We start from the raw sequence: 24,707 nt of genomic DNA, 5'->3' as shown, positions 1-24,707 counted from the left end.
CCATTTTTAGATCCTGGATGGTTTTGTTCAATTCCTTCACCTGCTTGGTTGTGTTTTCCTGTAATTCTTTAAGGGATTTTTGTGTTTCCTCTTTAAGGGCTTCTACTTGTTTACTTGTGTTGTCCCGTGTTTCTTTAAGGGCATTATTTATATCCTTCTTAAAGTCCTCCATCATCCCTATAAAATGTGATTTTTATAAATCTTGCCTTTCTGGTGTGTTTGGATATCCAGTACTTGCTTTGGTGGGAGAACCGGTCTCTGATGATGCCGTGCAGTCTTGGTTTCTGTTGCTTAGGTTCCTTGGCTTGCCTCTTGCCATCAGGTTGTCTCTGGTGTTAGTTGGCCTTGCTGTCTCATACAGTGGCTTGATCCTCCTTTAGGCATGTGTGTCAGCACTCCTGTAGACCAGTTTTCTTTCAGCCAGGTCTGGGAGCAAAGAGTTGCTCTTGGGTTTGTGTGACCTGAAGCCTCCAGGCAGGTTGCTTGGCTCAAAAGAGTTGGTCTTACCTCTGCTCTTAGGTGTGTAGTTGCTCCTGGTGACTGGTTTTCAGCTCTTGGTACAGGCAGAAACCCAAAGGGTCCTGCCCAGGACTACTCCTAAGTCCCTGTGTCCAGAGGGCATAGATGGCACCAGGCGGGTTCCTCTTGAGTCAGAAATGTGGGCAGAAGTAATTGTCTCCCCTAAGGTTGTCCTCACTTTGGAAGGTCCCCCACAGGATTTGAGTTCAGGGAGCTGTGGGACCAGTCAGTTCAGTTCTGGGTTCAGGCAGAAACCTGAAACCTTGTTTTCAATTTTGTTTTCTCAGTTTCTGATAATGATATCTTAAATTTATTGTAAAATATTAATTATTCATTTATTGTGCATGTGTGCTTATAGTTCATGTGCATGTACATATGCACTTGTGTGTGTGTGTGTGTGTGTGTGTGTGTGTGTGTACTGAGGTCAGAGAAAACCTTGTGGGTGTTGGTTCTTTCTTTACCATGTACATCTGAAGACTGACTTCTGATCATCAGGCTTGGTGGCAGGTTCCTCTATCCTCCGAGTCATGTGGCTGGTTGAGTCCTTAATTTTATTCAACCACACAAAATAATCAAATTAAAAGGAAAACATTGTCGCTATACAGCAAATGCTTTTGTTGTGGCTGGGCTAATGTTAATTGATGTTACCTTATCACTTACCACAGGAGAGTCTATAGGCCTCTCTTTTACCTGAAACAAAAGAGAGGGGAGTGAAAAAATAGCACAGTTTTTTTTTTTAAATTAAAAAGTATTTTGTTTTATTTTATGAGTGTTTTGCTTGCATGTGTGTCTATGCACCATGAGAATGCCTAGTGCTTGTGGAGATCAGAAGAGGACATCCGATCTCCCAGAACTGGAGTTACAGATGGTTGTGAGTTGCCCTGTGAGTACTGGAAATTAAACCCAGATTTTCTGGAAGGGCAACTGGCTTACTTAGGGTTTCATGACTATGAAGAGACACCATGACCACAACAACTTTTATGAAGGACAACATTTAATTGGGGCTGCTTACAGGTTTAGAGGCTCTGTCTACTATCATTATGGTAAGAAATATGGCATATGCCATCCAGGCAGGTATGGTACAGGAGGAGCTGTACATCTTCATCTGAAGGCTGCTAGGAAAAGACTGACTTCCAGACAGCTAGGATGATGGTCTTAAAGCCCACACCCACAGTGACTCACTTCCTCCAACAAGGCCACACCTCCGAATAGTCCCTGGGCCAAGCATATTCAAACTACCACAGCAAACAGTACTCGAAATCACGGAGCCACCTCTCCATCCCTGTGGTTTATTTTTCACTCCTATGCACAACTGATCTCCACATTTTGTATGGAATTGGCATACTGTGGCCTTAAGAGTTGACAGTGTCATTTGACACAATGGCCGCTACTGAACTGAGAGTGTTAAAGACTATGTCTAAGGTGAGGTGTTTTTTTCTAAGAGCTTGAGTAGGACATTGGCAAAACATGGCTGGTAGAGGATTGGGAAGCTAGGCAGAGCAGTGGAGGGTAAGTCTGGTGGCAGGATGTGCGATCTCATCCTGGTTATTTGTGAGATGCTCCTGTGTCATTCCAGAGTTAAGGAGGGATTGGAGTAGGGGTCTGGGAGTCTGGGGAACTTAGCTTGGAATAGATTTGGGCTTAATTAGTGTAACCTTGGGTTACTAGAGCTTGAGGAATTAGGGCTCCATAACCTACCTGGGTGCTCCAAGGGCTTATGTCAGAAGTGATTCTGTATGTCCATGAGAGTGTTAATGGCTCTATACCAGTGATCTCACAGACTTCTCAATGCACTTGTGAGATTTGATTCCTTTTGGGTGTCTTTTCCACTTTGAGCCACACATTGGTAACAACATAGCAGACAAATGTTAAATTTTAAACACAAAAGCACATTTTGGATTCTGTTTCTGTGCTCTTGACTTTTGGTTTTAACATTGCATCCAGCCCTTAAAGAACTAGTCCGTAAATCTTCTTTCTCTCTTGTTTCTATAAAAACGGAGGGGACTTTCCAATGGGGTGGGCATCATGGTTGATATCTACTGGATGGAAAAACCCAACTATATCTTTGTGTCTCTGAATGTCATTAACTGCTTTTCAAGCACTCACTGAAACCATAGCTGGAATTGGCAGAGACCCTTCCTGCTGACTTTTGAGAATATGCATATCATAAGACATGTGTCACATATGTTCCTCATTCAGTTGCTACTAAATGTTTTAAATCTTGCATGATGGGAGTTAGAGACTTTCCAAATGGCTTATTGAGTCACTTTGAAAAGGTTCTACCCAAAACAGGAAGTTACAATGTGTCCAAAATCAAGTGAATTTGAACTTGAAAGGAACTGGATTAGGTTCAAAGCTCTTGCATTCAGTTATTGAATTTGACTGGTTCTAAATTAGGATGTTGATGAGCCTCCACTTTCTAATTGTTTTTCTGTACTTGTGAGGGCAAGGACAGATATTTGTGTGTATATAAACATGCACACTCTCTATGTGCTCCAGGACAGTGACTGGAAAGAAGCTTTGCTTGCATGGATTTAGGGAGAGAAGACAAACAATTCTGTGTCATAGATCTGGAAATCCAGAATGCATGACATTTAATATTCTGTAAACACAATATAAGTAGGCCCTGTTTGTTGTCATTTGTAAAGTCACTAAATAGAAAACGTGTAGACTTAACTATTTACTATAAAGATAATTTAGCATATTGCCTTTTAAAATGATTATTTTTCCTTTCCTTTCCTTGGTGTGTTTGCATGTGTGTGGGTGCAAGTGTACATGGAAAATGTGGAGGTTGAGATCAGGGGTCTTCCTTGATTGTTCTCCATCATTTATATCTATGTCTATATCTATGTCTATATCTATGTCTATATCTATGTCTATATCTATATCTATGTCTATATCTATATCTATATCTATATCTATATCTATATCTATATCTATATCTATATCTATATCTATATCTATATCTATATCTATCTAGGGCCTCTCATTTGAACTCAGAGCTACAGATTCAGCTTACTTACCTAGCTAGCTGGCTCTGGGCTCTCCTGTATTCTACACTTATAGTGTGATTACAGTGGGTTGCCACATACAGGATTCTACAATCTCATCTTTTAAAATGAATTTTTAGGGGCAGGAAAAAGGACTCAGTGGGTAGAGCACTCGCCATACAAGCATAAGGATGGGAGTGAAAATCTCCAGTCCTCACTTAAAATTTAGGCATGGTGTTACCTCTATGTAACCTCAGTAGTTGTGGGGTGGGGCAGGTGGGTGGATCTTGGGTGATTGGGGGACAGCTAGCCTGCCACAAAGTACAAGCTCCAAGTGCAGACAGAGACACTGTCTTATAAAAATAAGGTAAAGAAGACATTTCAGAAGATCAGTCTCTGATCTCTACAAAATGACTTCATGGGTGAGCACTGCTGCAGCCACCATGTGCACAAACATACAATTACATTACAAAGTAATTAATTGTCTTAGGGTTTCTATTGCTGTGATACTATGATCAACAATGACCTAGAGAGGAAGGGATTTATTTAGCTTACATTTATAGTCCATCATGAAGGGAAGTCATGATAGGAACCCCTGTAACCTGGAGGTAAGAAGCAGCAAGAAGGTAAGAAGGACACGTACACATAAGCTTACTTTTAATATGCTTTTTAGCTCAATGGCAGGGTATTTCTAAGCCTCCTGTGGTGGCTAAGGTGCCCTTGCCTTCACTCGCAGCTCAACTCCTCTAAATCTGCCCTCAACTTAGTTGCATTTAATCTCCCACTTGCAATCCCCAGACCCAGTTGGGGAACTGGCCATTGGCCACTCCATCAGAGATCTCATACGACTGGTGGCTCTCTCTCCCTATGAAACATGGCATTCCCCCCCCCCCCCGCCTGTGTCTACTCGCCTGCCTGTGGGAACCTGGAAGTTCCAACCAGCCATTAGCTGCTAGCATCTTTATTGCTCAATCAAGAACCAATGGGGAACAGGACCCTCAGTGTTCACATGCAGATTCCCAATGAGAGCATCAGAACCACCCCCTACAATAGCTTTATAAGGAAAAGGTGTATTTGTTGTACAACATAGATTCATCTCATAATTTGGTGGGGAGGGTTAGGGATGAAAAGGGAGAGTTGAAAATGTCCCAGTTTGAAAACAGCAAAACCCTGACAGCTACTATATGGATGTTGAAACTATATACAATGGTACTGTAATGCTTAGGGTGGATCCTAAGTGAGACCAGTCATAAAATCTCCCTCATAGACACACCTGAGATTGTTTCACAATGATCCTAAATGCCATTAAATTGGCAATCAAGAGCAAAGGTCCTATGGCCTAGATATTAGGAGGACTGAAGCCACAGTATGTGACCATGTGTGTGTGGGTTTAAAACAACTCTGAAACAAGCCACAACATGAAGGGACTTCAAGTAGAGAGGTGCAGAAAAATAAATTACCATCACTCAAAGTGGGATGTCTAACAGCAAACCCCAAATCCTGAAGCAAGGAGAACAGAATTAACTGTGTGGGGAGGAACTTTCAGGCCAGGTATTATGCCTGGAACACAGGATGGACAGTAAATGTTGGTTCTCCTCCACCTTCCTTTAGATACACGTGAACCGTTAATTTTTTTTCTTTTCTTTTCTTTTTTCTTTTCTTTTTTTTTTTTTTCGGAGCTGGGGACCGAACTCAGGGCCTTGCGCTTGCTAGGCAAGCACTCTACCACTGAGCTAAATCCCCAACCCCGAACCATTAATTTTTATTTTAAAAGGTCTTTTTAATGTGTATGGGTGTTTTGCCTGCATGTAGTCCTGTACTGTATTCATGCAATGCCTGTGGACACCAAAGGAGAACATTATATCCCCTGGAACTGGAACCACAGTGGGCTTTAGCCATCATGTGTGTGCTGGGTACTCTGTAACAGCAACCAGTGCTCTTAACCACTGAGCTATCCCTGAGGCCCAATATGTGAAACTCTAGATACAAAAACTAACGCCATTGGTCAAACACCAAGGTAATATAACGTTAGAGAGCTCTCCTTGTTGAATAGTAATTTAGGACAGGCTTATTTGCATTAAAACATGTTTGACCTCTCTGGGAACTAGGGACCAACATTTACACAATTACTTATTAGTCTAATGAAGCTAATTATAAAAAAACAGATCCACACATCTATGCTAAACTGTAAACCCAACTCTCTGGTAGTAGCCTGACAGCCACATTTACCGAAGGTTTTGGGTTCTGTTTCTGTTTTTGTTTCATTTGACAAGTCTCTGGATATTTCTCATGTCTGATCAAACTTTCAAATGCATGCAGTACTTAATCAGAATTCTCTCCTGCCTATGAAGGGCATGAGGCAGAGGGATGCATTTCCAGACCTGAGACTGTGAAGGCTGCTGGGTAGTGGAGGGAAGGGGCTGTGGAGTAGTTAGTTCATTGCAAACCTGAAATGTTTTATGTCAATGCTTTGTTTTAAAGATGTATGGGAAACCAAGTCCATGCCATGTATTCTACGAGGTTATATAAATATAAGAACACTGCTGAAAGTTTACCTTACCACCTTAAATGACCTTAACTTCCTGAATGGAAAGGCAGATATCTCGGGTAGCACAGCCAGTTTAACCCTATGACTCTCCAAGCCCCACAGTCATATTCATCAGTGTGGTCATTCTCTCTCTCTCTCTCTCTCTCTCTCTCTCTCTCTCTCTCTCCCTCCCTCCCTCCCTCTCTCTCTCCCTCTCCTTCTCTCCTTCTCTCCCTCTCTCCTCCTCTCTCTTTCTTTCTTTCTTCCTTCCTTCCTTCCTTCCTTCCTTTCTTTCTTTCTCTCTTTCTTTCATTAATAAATAGCAGGTACAGGCATGAGGGACTTTGATCTGAATTCAGACCATTTGCTGGGGCCTGTGAGTCCAGTCTCTGCTGCAGGCTGAGAAGGAGGCTACCAAAAAGGTGTCTCAGGCACATAAGAAAAAGAACCAGAGGCTGATGTAGGCCAAGGTTGAGATGGATAGATAGTACTATCTGCAGAGGAAGAAGAGTTTACAGTAAGGAAGCCACCCGGCACTGGGGTCCCAGGCAGCACTAGGCATAGGACACCCAGGAAAAGACTACCATTTTCCAGACCCACTTCTAGCAGAACAGAATCAAGTCTCTGGATATTTTCCATGTAATATCTTTCCAGAAATTGGCATTGGAGACATACTCATTCAACAAGAGGATCCATCAGGTACTGAACTACTTCTCCATGCCACAACAGGCCCCTCTACTTCCTGGAGAGTAGCAAATCTAGTACTTATTACAGACTTGGTTTTGTCATTTCATCTTGTGTGTCTTTAATGAGTTGTCTGCTTGTGTATGTGTTCAGGTAAGCTACATGTACCAATGTGGCCTTTTTTATCCTTAGTCTAGTAGGAAAAATTCTTTGAAGAAAGAAAGGAATTAAACTATTCTCTTTCACTGGGCTTTATCTGTGAAAAATAATAAAAAATAGTTATTTGTAACTTGGGTGAAGTAGCAACCAGCCTTTAGGTTGTCTCTTTTGGCTAAGGGTCAGAACAATGGATACTAACATGGCACCGAGGCTCCTGTTAGTATATCTTCATCCAAATCACTAGACGATAGGATGCAAGAATTTGCTTGTGTTGTTTTGTGTAATTTTGTGAAAATTTTGAAAAGTAAGACTTTAGGGGCTAGAGAGGTGACTCAGCTGTTGAATGGTTGCAGGAGGCATCCACTAGGCACTGAACTACTTCTCTATGCCATAATAGGTCCCCTTGGCAGAGGACCTGACTTTGCTTCCCAGCACCTATGTCAGGCTGCAAACAACCTGTAATTCCAGCTCAGGATGATCCTATGTCTCTGGCCTCCAGGGGCACATGTACTCACATGCACATAGCTAAAAATAACTTGAAAAGTAAAGCTATTTCATGCAAAAAATGTTGAGGGAGATCAGCAACTTGGTTTTTAAGAAAGAAATACACACACGTCTTAATATAAAGAAGGAGGAGGACATATTTCCACAAATGGCTTAGTCAATAAATTCACCTGTCCTATCTTTTGAAACATTTGGGCACTCGTTTTAGGCCAGGAACAAGATAAGGGTTGTGTGCTCGCTTCGCTGGACAAGCTTTTTTTTTTTTTTTTTTTTTTTTTTTCTGGACAAGCTTTTGTACATGACAGGATGACATGGTGTGGCTCATGTTTTTCTCTCATGTTTCCATTATGGTAGTGTCACATGAGTTTTCCCTTCTCTATGTATGCATTCCTTCCTGCTCTTAAGCATTTTCATACATGTTTTCTTCAAGCTTCTGATGGCACTGAAGAATGTATATTACTGTTACTTGGACAGGGTTAAGGATGTTTTAACTATGTTAAATAACTCATTCAAGTACATGCATTAAAACTTTTGTTTGTTCAATGCATATACTAAGAATCAGATGCTGTGAAATAAGCCAGAGACAGAGCTGTGGATTAAAACACAGTCTCTGTTCTAAGGGAGGAGATGGGAATGTAAACAGGCAGTTATAGGACAAAAGGAGAAAGGCAATAACAGTGGGCACTAAGCATAAACCGTAGGGAAACTCCTAATCCAAACTTGGGAGGTGGCATGAGTAAGGGAAGGCTTCGTGGATAACCAAGCTACATCCCCAAGGACAAGTAGGAGCCAATGAAGATGCCATGGAGGGTGTGAGATTCCAACTAGGAAACATCAGTGTGCAAAGGCTTAGTGTGAGAAGAAATATACTCCACAGGATATTTCTAGTAGAGCCAGGTAACACGGTGACTGAGAAGGGGCAAGGCTACTTTGTAGGGATTGCACAAAGTCCTGAGTGAGTGTGTACAGTTGACTTGAGCACGGCCCTGTCACGGACCCAGTGCTTGAGACCATGGGGATGGCAAGCTCCGTCTTCCATCTCCCGTCTGTGCTAGAATGCTGACCGGCTTGATCTTGTCCAGGCAGCCACAGCTGCAGTGAGGCCATCCTGTCAGGGCAGGAAGACACAGTTTTGTCCCAGTCCTCAGCCATGTGCTCTTACAGTCTTTCTCCTCCTCTTCTGAAATACGCCTCGAGCCTTGGATGTTAATGGGACATATTACAGATATCCATTTATGGCTGGGCACTCCATAGATGCCTGTGTTCCGTGCTTTTGTTAGCTTTGAGTCTTGTATTTAACTACTGTCTGCTGCACAAAGATGATTTTCTGATGGGAACTAAAAGCTTCACTAATCTATGGATCTAGAAATGCAAATTTAGAAGACAGTTTCTTACTATGATCGTTTATTAAAATAATACTAGTAGATTCACCCTGGGGACTGTGAGATCCTCCAGTTACAGGCCACATTTACAGCACCAGGCACGAATTTCCTCCTATGGGGTGGTTGGACCCCCTTCCCCCCAATAATAGTCATTCCATTATTGCACCTATGCACACACATTTCCAGATTGCAGCTCGTAGGGTTTATACTATGTGACAGTTGGTGACTCTCCTCCTCCAGTGGTCTGCATAGGACTGGCTGAGGCTAGGAAAGCCAGCCCTCAGGAGGAGGTGGCATCCACGTCAGTACCAACTCGATTTCTCCAGGTACTGTGCCCTGAAGTGGAAACTTCTGGCTTCTTTGGAAGGTCAGTTATATCAAATGATGTTTTGCTGGGGCACACAGAGGGAAGGATGTTTTGCTAAAGCAGACATGTGGAAGAATGTTTTTCTGAAGCTGACACAGGTAAAAGGATGTTTTCCTGAAGCAAACACATGAAAGGACGCAGGATCTTAAGAAGGAAATAAAAATGACCCCACAGCTGGTGGACGACCCTGGATGGTATTGGTACGCCTTGCCATTCCTTAGTGGTCGTTGTTTGTCATGACTTCATAGAAAGAAACACTTCCAGGCACCTCTGGTGGTGTTCTGGTGGCTTTTTGTCAATACTGTGGACTCAGTCCTATTGGCAGAATGATGTCAGCTGATACAGACTCGTGGACTTTTGCTAAGACAGACTCACATGGTGTTTTGGGAGGATGCGTAATGTTTAGAGGGAATACAAATAGGACTTAACAGACAGTGATGGGGCTTGCATGGCTAGCTTTGCAACGCTTTGTTGGTCTCGAATCTTTGTCTTTGCTGAGCCTCACTTTGTGGAGAGAGGCTCGGCAGAGAACGTCTCTGAGTGTCTCTGCTGGTCCTGACTCATGCCAATTCCACGGAGGCCTGGCTGTTTCTGCTGGGTTGTGTCACCACTGCTGATTCATGTTTGCCATCCGGACACTACTGAACTGGTCTACTGGTTTATATCCTGACAATGCAGTTTGGATTTGCTCCAAAGAGCTATTTTTAAACAGGTCCATTTCCTCTATTCTAATAACCTTTCCTTTCCACAACCACTGGTGGGTGGTGGACTAGAAAGGACGTTAAAACATTTAAGAACCCTTAGTAAAAGTAGGATTTGAAAAATCTAAGCCTACAGTGACCAAAGTGTGTGATGTCTTCAGTAAAGGGCCTCACGTCAGGTTCTAGTGAGCAAGCAGAGCAATGGCTATTGCCTGCACTATCTCGCAGGTCTCTGGGCCATTCCTCTCACCAACCCAGCCCTGGGCTTTGTATTTGGCAACACATGGCTTCCAGGAGGCACATTATCCCTCATGGAGGGCAACTTCAGGTGGCATTCTTTTATACACATCTGTGTGTTGAGTTTCTAATAGATTTCTACGCAGCCTTTCAAACACCCCTTGTGTTAGTTAGCTTTCCTGTCTCACCCTGTTATCTTCCCAACCCTCCCAAACATTTCACTATTAGAAATTTCAAAAAGATTAGTTGATGTCTTTATAAATTAATGCACATGAATGTTCTGTATGCATGTTTGTGAGTGTGCCCTGGTGCCTGTAGGAGCCAGAAGAGGGCTTGGATCCACTGGAACGGAAGTTATAGACGGTTGTGAGTCACCATGTAGGTACTGGCATGGAATCCAGGTCCTTTAGAAGCACAACAGGTGCACTTAATCACTGAGCCATCTCTCCAGCCCCAATTTGACTAATTTAAATATATGCTTGTGCCCTGAATGTAGGAACTGGGAGCACACCATAACCTCCTCTACTATAATGATGCATGTTCATATTTTGTGAATATATATATGTATATATCTCACAAGGACATATAGACATATTTATATTTATAGAATTTTAAAAATTGAAATTAAATAAACAAAAAGTATAATAAAATGCGATCTAGTATACTGAATAGACTTATTAAAATCACAGGCTACCATTACTCTAGTAGTGCAGTAGGTCTCAGGATAGACTCTTAGCTGGTGCTTTTTAAACTGGAGGGGCTTACTTGGTTTTTTTAATGAAAGGAGAGGGTCCAAGCATTTACTGGATAGAAATTAGAGGGCTAAAGCATTTTGAAACGCGGACTCTCAAATGTCCCATTGGATATTTATGAGGTGAAAAGTCTGTTTAATGATCTGGTCCTGAAATTTAGCCCATTTTATGTATAAACCTAATGTTGTTTTAAAGTTTTAATGTACAGTGATTTCTCTTCTAGGGCTGTAACTATGCTGTAATCTAGGACCTAATCAGGAAAAGGCAAACAGACCACATTATTTTTAACATAATAACTTAGTATGGAGATCATGAACTAGATGCAAGAGGGCTGAAGAAAGCAGCAAGCAGAGAGACCATAACTCTCAGAAGCAGCTGTCAGTAACAAGGGGTCCCTTTCCTAGTCGCCAACGGATTACCTGTACTCTTCTACCCAACGGGTCTGAATCCAGGGTAGAGTTCTTTTGCTCTCCCTCTTTTTCTCCCCCTTCTCTTTCTTTACTTACTCTTTAAAATATGTTTTTTAAAAAGAAGTAGAATCACATCACTTCCCCCTTTTCTCTCTCTAGTCCAGTGGTTATCAATCTGTGGTTGTGAACCCATTGGGGAGTGGAACGACCCTTTCACAGGGGTTGCTCAAGACCATCAGAAAACCACAGATATTCATAAAGTAGCAAAATTACAGTTATGATGTATCAATGAAAAGACTTTTATGGTTGGGGGTCATGACAACCTGAGTAATTGAATTAAAGGGTCAAAGTATTAGGAAGGTTGAGCTCCACTGCTCTATCCCTTTCCAGATACCCAACCTCCACCCTCTCTCATGTCCCACCACTCTCAAAGAGTCAAAGCCTCTTTTCTTTGATTGTTACATATGCATGCATGTATGTATGTATGTATGTATGTATGTATGTATGTATGTATATGAATACAGAAAACATTAATATAACTTGTGGAGTCCGTTTTGTTCTTTTGTGTATATGGTTTCAGAGCTGACCATTATGCACTGGATATTTGGAATTATAGCTATCTGTTAGATAGACATGGAGGCTCATGCCAGTAATCCTAACAACTCAGAGGGCCAAAGCAGGAGGAGTGTGATGAGTTAGGGGCTAGCCTGGGCTACAGAGTGAGATCCATTCTCAAACACACAGAACAAAGTAGTTACAAGTTTCTTCTACAAAGCTAAGAGCTGCTGTAGAAACTCTCAAACAGTCTTCTCTGTACTCACTGTACTTCCTGTGTGGAAAGTCAACAAACTTCCTGTTGGTAAACAGCAGCTTTCCAGCCAGGGCCATAACCTCTTATTTGTCTGTTGCTCCCATAGACTGAGGAAACTCAAGTGGCTCAGTACTGGTCTTGGTCTAGGATTCAGTGAGACCAATACTTTGTTCCCTGCTAGAATCATCTGTTTGTTGGGAGTTAAGACCTTGACCCTGCCAAGCTCAAGCTACAGGTACAGCAACGTTGTGAGTGGACTCTTGGGCGTGATGATGAGATGAAACACTTCTACCCATGTGACCACTGCCCATCACCCTATGATTGATTCTTGGACCTGTATATTTTGGGATAAATATTGGTGTAGATGTGGTATGTTGATTCAAAATATACACAGCAGTAGCCTTTCTTTACCTTAGGAGGGAATGTGAATGTTTATTGTGGTTTTTTTTATTTGGTGCCAGAGTTGTCGTCAGTAGGCCATTCAGTTCTATCATGTTCCGAGTCTGCTCTATCTACCTGATCTGAGGTCAAGGGTAAGACTGGAAAATTCTACTTGTGTGACTCTACTCCTGTATTTGCTTTGCTGTAAAGTGAGTTCCTTGGAAAGAAGTAATATCATGAAGTAATATCGTGAGGACTGTCATAAGGTCCAAACTGTGCTCATGGGTGGTAGTATTGTCAGAAACAGTTTGAGCATGAACGGGAATCAACATCTACATTATGTGCCTACTATATTGAATATAAATGACTGTGGCTCCATGATATTAAGGTAGCAAGTAAGTGCAGTGTAACCAACCAGTACCAGGCAACCGGTTTCTCTTGGAAATAAGAACTCATTGGTTGATTTCCAATGCTGTCAGATGGCGACCTTACTGTAGAGAAACATCTATAAAACTTTTCTTTGGCCTTAAATTCTTCAAGGAGACAAAAATGCCAGGAGTAATTATCAGATGAATCTAAGTTACGTGTTAAAGCAACTTATGCTTCCTGAGCCTGCTCAGTCTCTTCTATACACACTCTGTGTTGGGAGCTGTGGTGGTTTGCATATGCTAGGTCCAGGGAGTGGCACTATTGGAAGGTGTGGCCCTGTTGGAGGAAGTGTGTCACTGTGAGGTGGGCTTGGAGACCCTCCTTCTAGCTGCCTGAGGATGCTCAGTCTGCTCCTGGCTTCCTTCAGGTGAAGATGAAGAACTCAGCTCCTCCTGCACCACGACTGCCTGGATGCTGTGATGCTGCCATGCTCCTACCTTGATGATAATGGACTGAACCTCTGAACCTGTAAGCCAGCCTCAATTAAATGTTGTCCTTTATAAAACTTACATTGGTCATGGTGTCTGTTCACAGCAATAAGAACCTAACTAAGACAGAGGTATTGTGCTGGTATTGTGCGTGGACTCAGTCTCATGGCTGGTAGGTCAGACATACTTAGTTCATAAGAGCAGCTGAGGCTGCAAACTTGATGTTTCATGGCTAGTCAAATTCAGTTAACAAGCCAGACCCATTTTATCAAATGGATTAGTTATCTGTAGGAGAGGAAATGGCTTGCTTTGGAACTAATGCCTTCTTGATAGCTCTTTTAATCAAGCCCACCAGAGACTCTACATAGCATTCTATTTGCCACAGACCTTTTCAATATTTTCTTCCTCTGAGTTATAGGGTCCCCCTCTAGGGTCATTCTTTGTAAAAGCAATTCTTGGGGGGGGGTGGTTCTTTATGCCCCTTTGCTCCCAGATAACTGCAAGGTGTTTCTACTCCTGATCTAGTCCATTTTAGCTCCTGAGTAAATGACACAAGGACCTGGTATTTTTATTAACAAGATGCAGCACTAATAGCCGGGAAGATTCTGATCTATTCTAACCCAGCTATGCTGCTGAGACTCACCAAAATGTATCCAGTTTATAATTGAGAAAAGAAAGAGCCTTTTATTGGATTAAAAAGGGGAATTGTAGGGAGAATATGTTATGTCTGTATGGATGTCAATAATAAATCTGATGATCTATTGCTTAGGCAGGAAATAGGAGGTGAGACATCCAGGAGGATTCTGGTATAGTGCCAGGGTTGGAAGATTTCCCCGGGGAAGATGTGACAAGATGGATGCATGGTACCTGAGCACAGGAAAGCAGCCATGTGACAGAATGTAGGTCAGAATAAATGGGTTATTTTAGGTTATGATCTAGTCAGAGAAGAGCCTAGCTACATGGCCAAGGTATTTGTAAATATATTTCAAGTCTGAATTTTATTTCTGGGAGCATGGGGCTGGGAAGAAGAACCAGACAAACTTCTAGATTGTTACTTACCATCTGGTCTTGCCCTGGCTGGCTTGGTCCACCTGTGTCCTCATGGCTGTTCTGTCATTGGGATCTCATGGCCAATCCCCCTGGTCTCTCCACATCTTCTTCTCCTTGTGGTCCTCCTCTACTCTCTCCTCTGCTTTGGGACCCTATGACTGAGATCGGAAGTTCCACCCTGTTTCCTTCTGCCTAGCTAATTGGCTGGTCAGCACTTTATTAACCAATCAGAGGTGATGGAGAATAATTTTTATATAACATTAAGACCAGAGATGCTTGACCATACCATTGTGTCTGAACTGCAACCAGATGTCTGGGCTTGGAAATCAGCATCTAAATACAGACATGTGCACAAAATCATCCCCCAACAATTTTCATTCATTCCTAACAAAAAGAGCCCAAGTATGGGTTACTTGGTAAATAGGTCAAAGCATACACAGATATGGTGTATTTTGCTTCCAAATTCCAAAGGGATACAGCAAGTATAATGTCTCTATTGCTAGTAGCGTGCTTTCATCCATGTTTTTAGTTGCCAATAACACAATGCCATAGACTTGCTATGTTTTAGAGAAAAGAGATTTATTTCGGCTCAGACTTCTGGAGGAGTTAATCTATTGACAACTTTCTTGCTGGCCAATCCTGAACTGGGTAAAGGTTGTTACATGGCAAGAAATGGAGTGGGCTGTACATAGGTAGGTATCTGTTCTTGTGCCCCCCTCTTCTAGTATAAAAGTAAGTTTATTTGGGATGTGGGAAGGGAATTTGGGAAACGGAGTAGAGGCAGAGAAAGTAAGGAGACAGAGAAAGAGAGAGGAGAGGGAGAGAGAAAGAAAGGAAGAGTCCATCTGGGAACACGTGTTGGGGGAGGGAGGGAGGGAGAGAGAGAGAGAGAGAGAGAGAGAGAGAGAGAGAGAGAGAGAGAGAGAGACCCTCTCCTTATACAGCCAACAATACTTCAACCATGAGGCCCCACCCTAATAGATTTCTCTTACTCAATCAACTGCAAAGCTTTTCCCTTGAAATTCCACAGGTAGATTAAGTTTCCACCTTCTGAGTGAGGACCAAAATTTAACATATGGACCCCCGAGGGGCGCTCAAGCTGACACAGGGCAGTGTTGTAAAGGATGGCAACTTATCGTTTACTTCTCAGGGGACATCTTGATAGCATCCAGATCTCTGGACCACCAGAAACGTCAGCAAAATGACAAATTCCCGGGGAGTGCAGCCCACACTCTGGCACATATGTGTCTTGTTAAAGTATCTCACACACGTACTTTCTGTTCTCAGATCTAATCATCTGAGGCGTCTTTAACACAGAGATCAAGGCAAGCTCCTGTTACATAAACAAGATTGAAGAGGTGAACTCATAGGCTCAGTCCATACAAACTGGAATTGTAAAAACATTTGCTCTCTCAATAGATGTAGGCCAGGCGCCTCGCTCTGTGTTCTTTTGTTGAAGTATAGTTACAGCTCTGGGCAACTGGCACAACTCTTACTTGAGTTAACACCGGTTTGTAGTTGAACTCACGAGCCCTTCTGCCAGCTGCATGGATCAAACGAGTTAGTTAAATGGGGATGTTCTGTTCCACTGCCGCACCGACCCCATATGTTCTATGGTGACGCTGATGTCTACATTCTGTATGACTCAGTACTACCCCCACTCTTCTAGTCTATTAATAATTGCAAAGGGCTTCTGGTCAGTCTATCCTGTTGGGGTTCAGACCCAGGACAAACAGCTGAGGTGCATATTTAACATACCAAAGTGGACCTGGTCTCTAGGTTCTCCAGGCATACCCTGCCCTTTAACCTGAACTTTCCAGCCCAGAGGCTGGGCTTCCCCTCTCCCAGATGCTCTTTTCTATATAATCCAGACATTTTGGTCTCTCTTCCTTTCTCTCTCTGCAACTGTACCACTGACCCCATATCCCCACCCCCATCCACTCCTGTCTCCCTCCTCATGGAGACTTCCCTGGCCTCATTCATTGGGACCACTCAACTCACCCAAGTTTAAGTCCCAATAAACCTGCCTTTATATACACTCTAATCTGGCTTGAATTGGCTCATTTCACTAGCAGAGAAATAACTTATCACACTCTACCATGATAGCCTTCACTGCAGAAACCTTAGGATTCTGGTACCTACTGAGTGTGCGTCCTCAGTCATATATGACATGTGCAACTATATTATAGGTCTGCAGTGATTTATACCCGTGTAAAAGCTCATTGGTTACCATTGCCATAAACCACAATTTGATTGGTGGATACCAGGATGGTACTTGGAATCTTACAAACCAGTTTAGAAAGTCTCTAATAATCCCTGAAATGTTTGGGCTTCTCTTTTGTCCCAGTGTTCTGTGACCCTGGAAATAACAGCAGGTTCCTCTGAGGAGAATTTTAGCATTTATTTATGGCAGTGCTGTAGAGTGCCTCTGAAGGGGACTTTTTCCTTCAAGGGGTTCTGTGTCACCTGTGACCTGTGACCTGTAACCTGTGACCTGGCTCAGTGTGGAGCCTCGGGGAGAAGGAGGACTTCATTGTGATGCCACAGACAGGTTGCAGGTGGCAGGTCCATGGGTTTGCCTGCTATAAAATTCAGGGGCATTGCAAAGTTTTCCCACATATTTAATTTTTAGGTTTGATATCCTGCCAAATATTAAACTTTAAGTGCATCTTTGTCTCTGCTGCCCATGGTCACGTGTTCATGTGTTTGTGCCAGTGTCATTTGGCTATTGCCACCCCAGAATCTCAGTACAGCAGGAATCAGGGAGATAGCTTAGTGGAAGCCTGCAGCCCCATATCCCATATGCTACAGAGTTTTTCTGTTGTTGCCCATGACTAATGTATTTTACAGAATCACCACGTAAAGATACAGGTATAAGGATGCATTAACGTGTAAGTCCTGACTCTCTGGAAAGGTACCCAAGTTAATTATTTTACCCTATTTTTTTTCTTTTTATTAGGTACTTGGCCAGTTCAAATTTCACAACATTACACCTATGGCCACACAATTGATTGTGTGTTTGTGTACACATGCATGCTAAGGTACAGTGAAGAAGTTGAAGGATGACTTTGGGCAATTGGTTCTTTGCTTCTACCTTTTTCTCTGAGGTAGGATCTGTTATTTCTGTGCTGTGTGTTCTGGACTAGTTGGCCTAGTCTCCTGTCTTCACCTTGCTTGCCATAGACATGCTTAGATTACTTTGCATCACATCTGGCTTGTTATGTGGGTTCAGGGGATCAAACTGGTAGTTTTCAGGCTTGCAGAGCAAGCGTTTCTACTTAGAAAGTCATTTCATGGTTGTTTTTGTTGTTTTTGGTTTGAGGCAGTGTCAGGCTGGCTTTAAACTTGATGTAGCTGAGGATGACCTTGAACTCCTGACCTAGTCTAGAGTTCTGAGATTTTGTGTTCTCTGTTCTTGACATTTGAGTTGTTGATACTACACATTTGGATTGTAGGACACATTGTCCTCTCAGCCACAATGTATCTATGATGTTACTTTTTTGTCTTTTAGTAGGGTTGGGGCATGTATATCATTTAGTTGTTGGAATATTCAGAAACTATCCATTTCTTTTTCATTTCTTATCTAATTAGGGCAGGAAATTGGAATTGCGTAAGTAGATAATGTTATGTTTGAATTTCAATTCAGGAAAGTGAAGGCAACATTAAAGCACTACTTACTATTTCTTTGATAGAAAATGTCTCCTCGGGTTAGGCTCGCCTCCCTTTCAGTGACAGCCTGCTGTGGGAGCTCACACTTGGGATGCAGACTAGGAGGACAGAGAGTTCAAGGCCAGGTTGCCAGCAATATAGCAAGAGACTATCTCATAAAGAGAGGGGGTAGGTGGGTAGGGGAACTGACCCTGACTCAAGAACTCATGCATGTGCAAATCCATGATGACCCAAAGCAGATCTTGAGTGAATCTGTCAATGTACATAATTTGCTATCTCTCTTTAGAAATATGGTTATACCAACCAGATCTCCCAGAGCTCCTAGGGACTAAACCACCATCTCAAGAGAACACAAGGATGGATCTATGGTTTCAGTTGCAAATGTAGCAGAGGAAGGCCTTGTTGGACATCAATGGGGGGAGAAGCCCTTGGTCCTATCAAGACCGGATGCCCCAGTGTAGGGGAATGTCAGGGTGGGGAGGTGGGAGGGAGTGAGTGGGTGGGTGACAGAACACACTCATAGAAGCAGGGGGAAGGGAGGATGGGATATCCGGTTTCTGGAGGGGAAACTGGGAAAGGGGATAACATTTAAAATGTAAATAAAAAATATCCAATAGACAAAGAAAAGAAAAAAGAATCATCTCTGATTAACAAGCAACCAAAATAAAAAAAAAGAAAAAGAAAAAAGAAAAGAAAAAAGAAAAAAATTCCTATCCCATTTACTTATAAATCTATGCAAGATATTAGTAAACGGACAAACAGCAGCATGAAGAGGTGCTTCATACAAGCAGCAAACAACCGAGAAGGGTCTTAGGAGCAGTGGCTTTGGGGTACGTGTGTCTGCTTCTCATTGGTGGCCACAGTGACCCTGGATGGGGCTTCCTCAGACTCCCTTTTCTGCATGACTAGAATCACAGTGTCTAGGGTACAGGTAGGAGTAGCTTTGGGATTTAGCTGCTTCACCAGCCAGAGTGGGTGGAAGATAAAGGCAAGGATACGACACCATTGCTGTAGCTCCCTTCTTCCATGAGGCCTTTGTTGAGGCACTGGCCACGGGGAGGAAGAATCTACAACTGGTTTGTGAGTAAACTTTTGAGGCAGGTGTGAGGCCAGCGTTCGATCTTACCCAGTCACTTTGCAGTTTTGATTTGCTGTTCAACAGTCCTGAAGGTCCTGCTAGGGGCACCAGCGACTTCCGGGGTGTGGCCTAGCTCCCGACTTAACTTTCTTCTTTAGATCTCAGCTCTCCCTCTCTTTCAGGGAGCCTGCCCCTAGGCACCAGTCTACTCTGGTCTTTTGCTTCCTAAGTACTCCTCCTTGTGATCCTTTCGGTTTGGATTTATATTAATCGGCAATGGCTGTCTGGTTTATCTGAGTGTCCTTTGAGAGTAGGCACCTGTCTTACTTAGGGTTTCTATTGTGACAAAAACGTGACCAAAAAACAACTTGAGCAAGAGTTGTTTGTTTGTTTTTTCTGCCTCCACTTCCACAGCACAGTTCATCCCTAAAGGAAACCAGGGCAGGAACTCAAGGCAGGAACCTGGAAGCAGGCACTGAAGCACATGCCAGGGGGATGTGCTACTTACCCGCTTGGTGCTCATGGCCTGCTCAGCCTGCTCTATTACAGGGTGACACAGCTCACAGTGAGCTGAGCCCACCCACATTAATCCTTAATTAAGAAAATGCCCCCTCAGCTTGCCCACAGGTCAATCTGGTGGGAGCGTTTAAAAAAAAAAAAACAAAAAACAAAAAAACAACTAAGGTTCCCTCTTCTCATGACTGTAGCCTGTTTCAAGCAGCGGTAAAAGCTAACCAGCACAGTATCTTACCCGCTTATGCCCCATCTCTCCATGCCCAGCCACTGCCTGAATTTATAAGTGCTTTCCCAGATCACAGAAATATCAGCACTTACTATGGGTTGCTACCGCTGTATTAGAAGCCTGGTCTGTTAGACAGCTGTCTTCTGTGTGTGGAAGGTGCGAGTGGGCAGCATGCAATTTACAATCGTGTAGGAATAAACCAGCTAGGACTTATTTAGTGCGGTAATTTAGGACTTTTTTTTTTTTTTTCCTTCTCAGTTCCATCTCCAACCCCAAGCCTAGGCTACCAAGTTAGGATAGTGTGTGGTTTAACTAGGAGGTGGATCAAAGCCCTGGTTCCTTCCACTGCTATGTGGTGGAAGCCCTGGAGTCACGACGCGTCCAAGGCCTCCTTATATTAAACAAAGAGATTGTCAGCCCTGCGCCCAGGTGGCAGAAATTCGGAGCTCTGGAGCAATCTGATTTGGGAAGAGGTTTAGGGAAAGGGGGTGTGACGCAGTCTGCAAGGTGAAAGTTGGCGGCGTGTGAGTGGCAAGCTTTCTGGACCCCTGGGGTGTGTCTGCGAGGGCTTGCCGGTCAGTGGCGTGCGCGCGGGTGGGATTGCTGGGGAGAGTCGGCGTCAGCCCCCCCTCCCCTTTCGGCTGGCTCCTGGCGGAGCGGGGTGCAGGTGCGGGAGGGCGCCGGGGCCGCGGGCTGCGAGGAGCCGCCGCGGGCGGCAGGAGGCAGCGTCGGCCCGGGCGGCGCGAGGCAGCGCGCGGTGATGTCAGTGGCGGCCCGGCTGGCAGCGGCCGGCACTTCCTGTATAAAGGCGGGCGGGCCGGGCTGCGACTCCCGCGAGCCGGGGCTGGGCTCTGGGAGGCAGGCGGCAGCGGCCGAGCGGTGGCAGGGCTGTCACCTTCGCGAGCCCAGCTCCTGGCGCTTCCCCGGGCCGTCCCTTCCGTTTCTCCGGGCTCCCGGCGTTGACATCTACGAAGCGGAGAGCTGTATGTGCGCGCGCGCGGGAACGGAAGAATGGCAGTGCTCAAACTCTGCGATCAGGTAGGGGCGCGGGGCGCGGAGAAGGGGGCGCGGCGGGCGCCGAGCGAGCGGTGCGCGCCCCGGGCTGTTTACGCGCAGCCTTTGAGCGTGCACGGCCTGCCTCGGGGCTTGGCTCCCGCGCAGTCTCCGCCCTGGACCGTCGCAAGTGCGCGTTCGCGGCCGGAGAGGGTCGGCGGGGTGCGGGAGTGGCCGCCGGGCGCGGGTCGCCGCCGCACCGGGAAAGGGGAGACTCGGGCTGTGTCGTGCACTCAGGAGCAGTCAGCTTGGGGGTCCTCGGGGGAAGGCTCCCTGAGGTCAGGGGGAGGAAGGTGGACGGCGGGAGAGAGGATCGCAGCCCCTCTGCCCCGGACCTCTCCCGCGCCAGGCTAGAGGCTGGCCGATCCCCGCTCCGGTGCAAAAGCCTGCCTTCATCGGTTGGATAGAACACCCCGACTTCCTCTTTAGTTGCCCAGGGGCTGGGTGTGGGGTGTGGGATTGGGGGTGCTGAGAGACGCGCGTTCTCGGCCCAGGTCTCCGAGTAGGAGATGGGAGTCAGGTCCCGGACTGAGCTCGTAGACGCTGGTGCCCATGAGCTTTGTTGCTTTTCTGACTGAGACATCACACCGGGCAGCCTGGAGTTTGGCTTGAAGGAATGGGATTATGTATTGAATCTGATTGACAGTCTTTACCACATATCTAGATATTGACACTCACGGAAGTTCAACTTAATTGTGTGAAACAAAACCAAACCAAACCTCTTCACAGCTCTTTACAAGGGGGAAAGACGAAGCTTTATTCATGTCCCGATTTATTCATCCACACTGACATGAACATTGTTTTGGGGGCCTGATAAGCAGCGTGGCGATCTTGACTTTGATATATGGTATCAAACAGTCCAGCCCCCTCTATCAAACACCTCAAACTTCTTAATAGGATGCATCTGGTGTCTTGCTAGTTAGAATTCAGCCAGAATGTTTTGCAACTTAAGTGCAACCTTTGCAATAGTGAGCCACAATGGTTTGTTTTGCCCCTTTAGATTAAATTTAGTTCAGCTTGCTTTTACCTTAAGTATTCACAGCCCCCCTTTCTTCCCTTCCCTGCCTTGGTTCAGAAATCACTGAGTTTAAAACTCTGTTAAATTTAGCAGGGAGAGCAGCTGTTAATTGTGTGACCCTGCCCCTCCTCGTTGGCCACTGAGCATTTAAAATGCTTGTAAATTGATATTAGGATTTTCTCTACCCTTTGTTCCCAATTTTTGCCAACTGTTAGACATCTGCTTATTTTAAGTCTTACGTTGTCTTGTGTCCAGAGTCCTGTCAACGTTGATGGTACACATTTCTCTACTTTGTTAATTCCTAAGTCTGCAGAGTACAGTGTGGTTCTAGTAGGCATTGCTATGTTATTACATATGAAAGAATTCTGTGTAGAATTTTACTTAGAAAGATGCTAATCATTTACCCTGAATTCCTTATTTTCTAAGTAAAAAAAATCAGCTGACTGGGAAAATCAAGCAAATCTTCCTCAAGATCCTCAGTGTTGACTGGTGGTGTCCACCTCCCAGGCCGCTATCGGAGCCTTGAGATATGTCTCTCCTTCCTTTCAGCAGATGTGTTAAAGTAGGGTATGAGAAGGAGCTTTCTCCTCAGGTACATCAGCCTGGGTGAGGAGTGTACCACTGGGCTCTGCAGCCCAGGAAATTATTCTCTGGCTTCTCAGAGCAAGGCTTTTTCAAAGATGTTTGTCGTTGGGAATCTTTCTAAGTTACACCCACTTTGTTCCCCCAGTAAACTCCACTTGCCCCTGGGGAGAAAGGGGTTAAAACCTTCATTTGACTCCATCTCCTGACATATAGAAAGAGCCAAGGAGTTCTGTGATCCAGGAACACCCAAAAACCACCAGTCTATCCTGGGACAAAGCCAGAGGAAGATGGGGTGTGGTGGTGGTAGGGCGGGGTGAGGTGCAGTGGTGAGCAGAGATGGTTTCTGTGTTTCTTTAGGCCCAGGAAGTGTACTCTTCTTGCCTTATATAGTCTTACTTTGTGTTTGAATCTTACTTCTTAGAAGTTGGCTCTTAACCTCAGGTACTCATGCTAACAACCTGTGGATTAAACTCCTCCTAGAAGAGCTTTGTCCCATCACTGTGGGCGGGGAGCCACCTGCATGGAATTGCCTGCTTCAGTCTGAGCTGGGGCCACCTGCTCCTTCCTCAGGGATGCTGTGGCCATCCCGGCCTCACTCTTCTGGTCCCTTCAATGTCCATTTTGTAAGGCGAATCTCCACTTTTGGCTACAGCTCTTTGATTTTTGGTTTGAGGACACATTCCGGCTGCTGATAACTTGGATGTAGTCGAAGCGAGAGGTTATCATCAATGACTTTTTCTGTCCCCTGACACTGAAGGCTGGAACTGGCTGGGTGGCTGTGGTTATATCACTTTGGCAGCCAGTTCAACAGTGACCTCTGGGTCCAGCAAGAGAAGGGTTACGATTTTTTTTTTCTAACTTGTTTTGGGAGAATTAAAAAGTTAAGGGGGAAGGGAGAGGCTGCTGTGGTTTTCAGTCTTCTACTGTGAAAAGGAACTGGGAGCTTGTGCTGCGAACAAGCTTGACACTTAGCACTTCTGCATTTGTAAGTCTGTCCTTTTGTTATTTTTTTTCCTTTGGAAGTATTTTGGGGACCATTTTTGTTTGCCCAGGACTGAGGGGCTTCCTGGAAACACCGGCATGTGATGGTACAACTGGAGGAGCTGGTTGGTTACTCTCTGCAACATTGTTATCGACCTATGTAATTAATATAGTAAGATGACCATTTCCTCATGGGTGGACAGTAAGGCATGATTAGCTCAGTTCATCCTGGGAGAACTGAGCTAATCATAAGGCTGAAGAAGGTTCGTCACATGCAAATGCAGTGTGCTTAGCTTATAATAAGTAGTCATGCAGACTTTTGCAATTGGACTTTAGAGTTGGACTTTTACATTGAGTTTTTAGGGTGCATTCCTTATGAATAGAGGCAAAGCACTATAGGGTTTGTTCCTGTACTGACTGCCCTGTCAGTCTGACTCTTACCATCAGTTTTGCCTTTTCAGAGTTACAAAGCCAGGTTTGCCGAGGTCCTCGTTTATCGTTGGCATGGTCTACTTTTCTGACGCGAGTTTGCTAACGGCAGCAGAACTGTTCCATTTCTCTCAAAGAGTCTGGTAGACAAACAGCTTCAGCAGTTGGCCCTTTCGGAGCTTCCCGCCTGGAGGCCTTATGGTTTAGTATCTCTTTGCCAAGTCCTAGCTCACACTCCGGTCACCCATCTCCTTGCCAAAGGCACTGTCTGGCAGCTGTGGCAGTGGCCAGATAATACAAACCCTGAAGCTCTGAAGGCAGGATTTCTGGCCACAGTGTTGGGCCTTTGGACATTTTATTTTCTATCAGGCCGTCCTGTATTTTCAGCAACTCACTATGTACTGGATTGCAAGCCAACCATGTGCATGCTGCAGGAGTGAGGAGAGGAAACACAGATTTAACTCTGAGATTCTGATCTGGTTAGACATATCAGCCCACTGGTAGGTTTGGGGAGTGTACTTGACGGTGGCATTTCATGGCCTGTGCATAATAGTGGCTTGCATTGATTTCGCTCCCGTGTGCTAGGTCCTTGCAGTGAATCACCTCTCTTAATCCACACAGTCACACGAGCAGGTAGGTGGTCACTCCTACTTTATAGTTGAGAAAACAGGAGCAGGGAGGATGATTGACACTTGTACAGGTCACACACCCAGAGAGCAGTTGCGTACAGTGTCCTCCTGTGGCAGTCTGATTGCACGGGTGGGGCCGACTCGCAAGGCTATACTTTTCACAGTGGAAAAAGGCAGCAGCAGGTGTAGAGC

At 44.6% G+C, this 24,707-nt stretch overlaps 1 protein-coding gene across 4 annotated transcripts in view; it reads left to right on the top strand.

Annotated features, from left to right (window-relative positions):
• Positions 1-20,590: 20,590 nt before the first annotated feature.
• The window catches only part of Ankrd44 (ankyrin repeat domain 44), a 300,807-nt gene continuing 296,690 nt past the window's right edge, over positions 20,591-24,707 (top strand). For 2 of the 4 annotated variants that reach the window (XM_039083293.2, XM_039083295.2), the window contains exon 1: positions 20,595-20,858. In XM_039083293.2, the coding sequence (XP_038939221.1) occupies positions 20,832-20,858 (27 nt within the window). In that variant the 5' untranslated portion in view covers positions 20,595-20,831. 4 annotated transcript variants of the gene reach the window in all.

Source organism: Rattus norvegicus, chromosome 9 (genome assembly GCF_036323735.1).
Source record: "Rattus norvegicus strain BN/NHsdMcwi chromosome 9, GRCr8, whole genome shotgun sequence".
Taxonomy (NCBI): Eukaryota; Metazoa; Chordata; class Mammalia; order Rodentia; family Muridae; genus Rattus; species Rattus norvegicus.
This window is presented reverse-complemented; position numbering and strand designations above follow the sequence as displayed.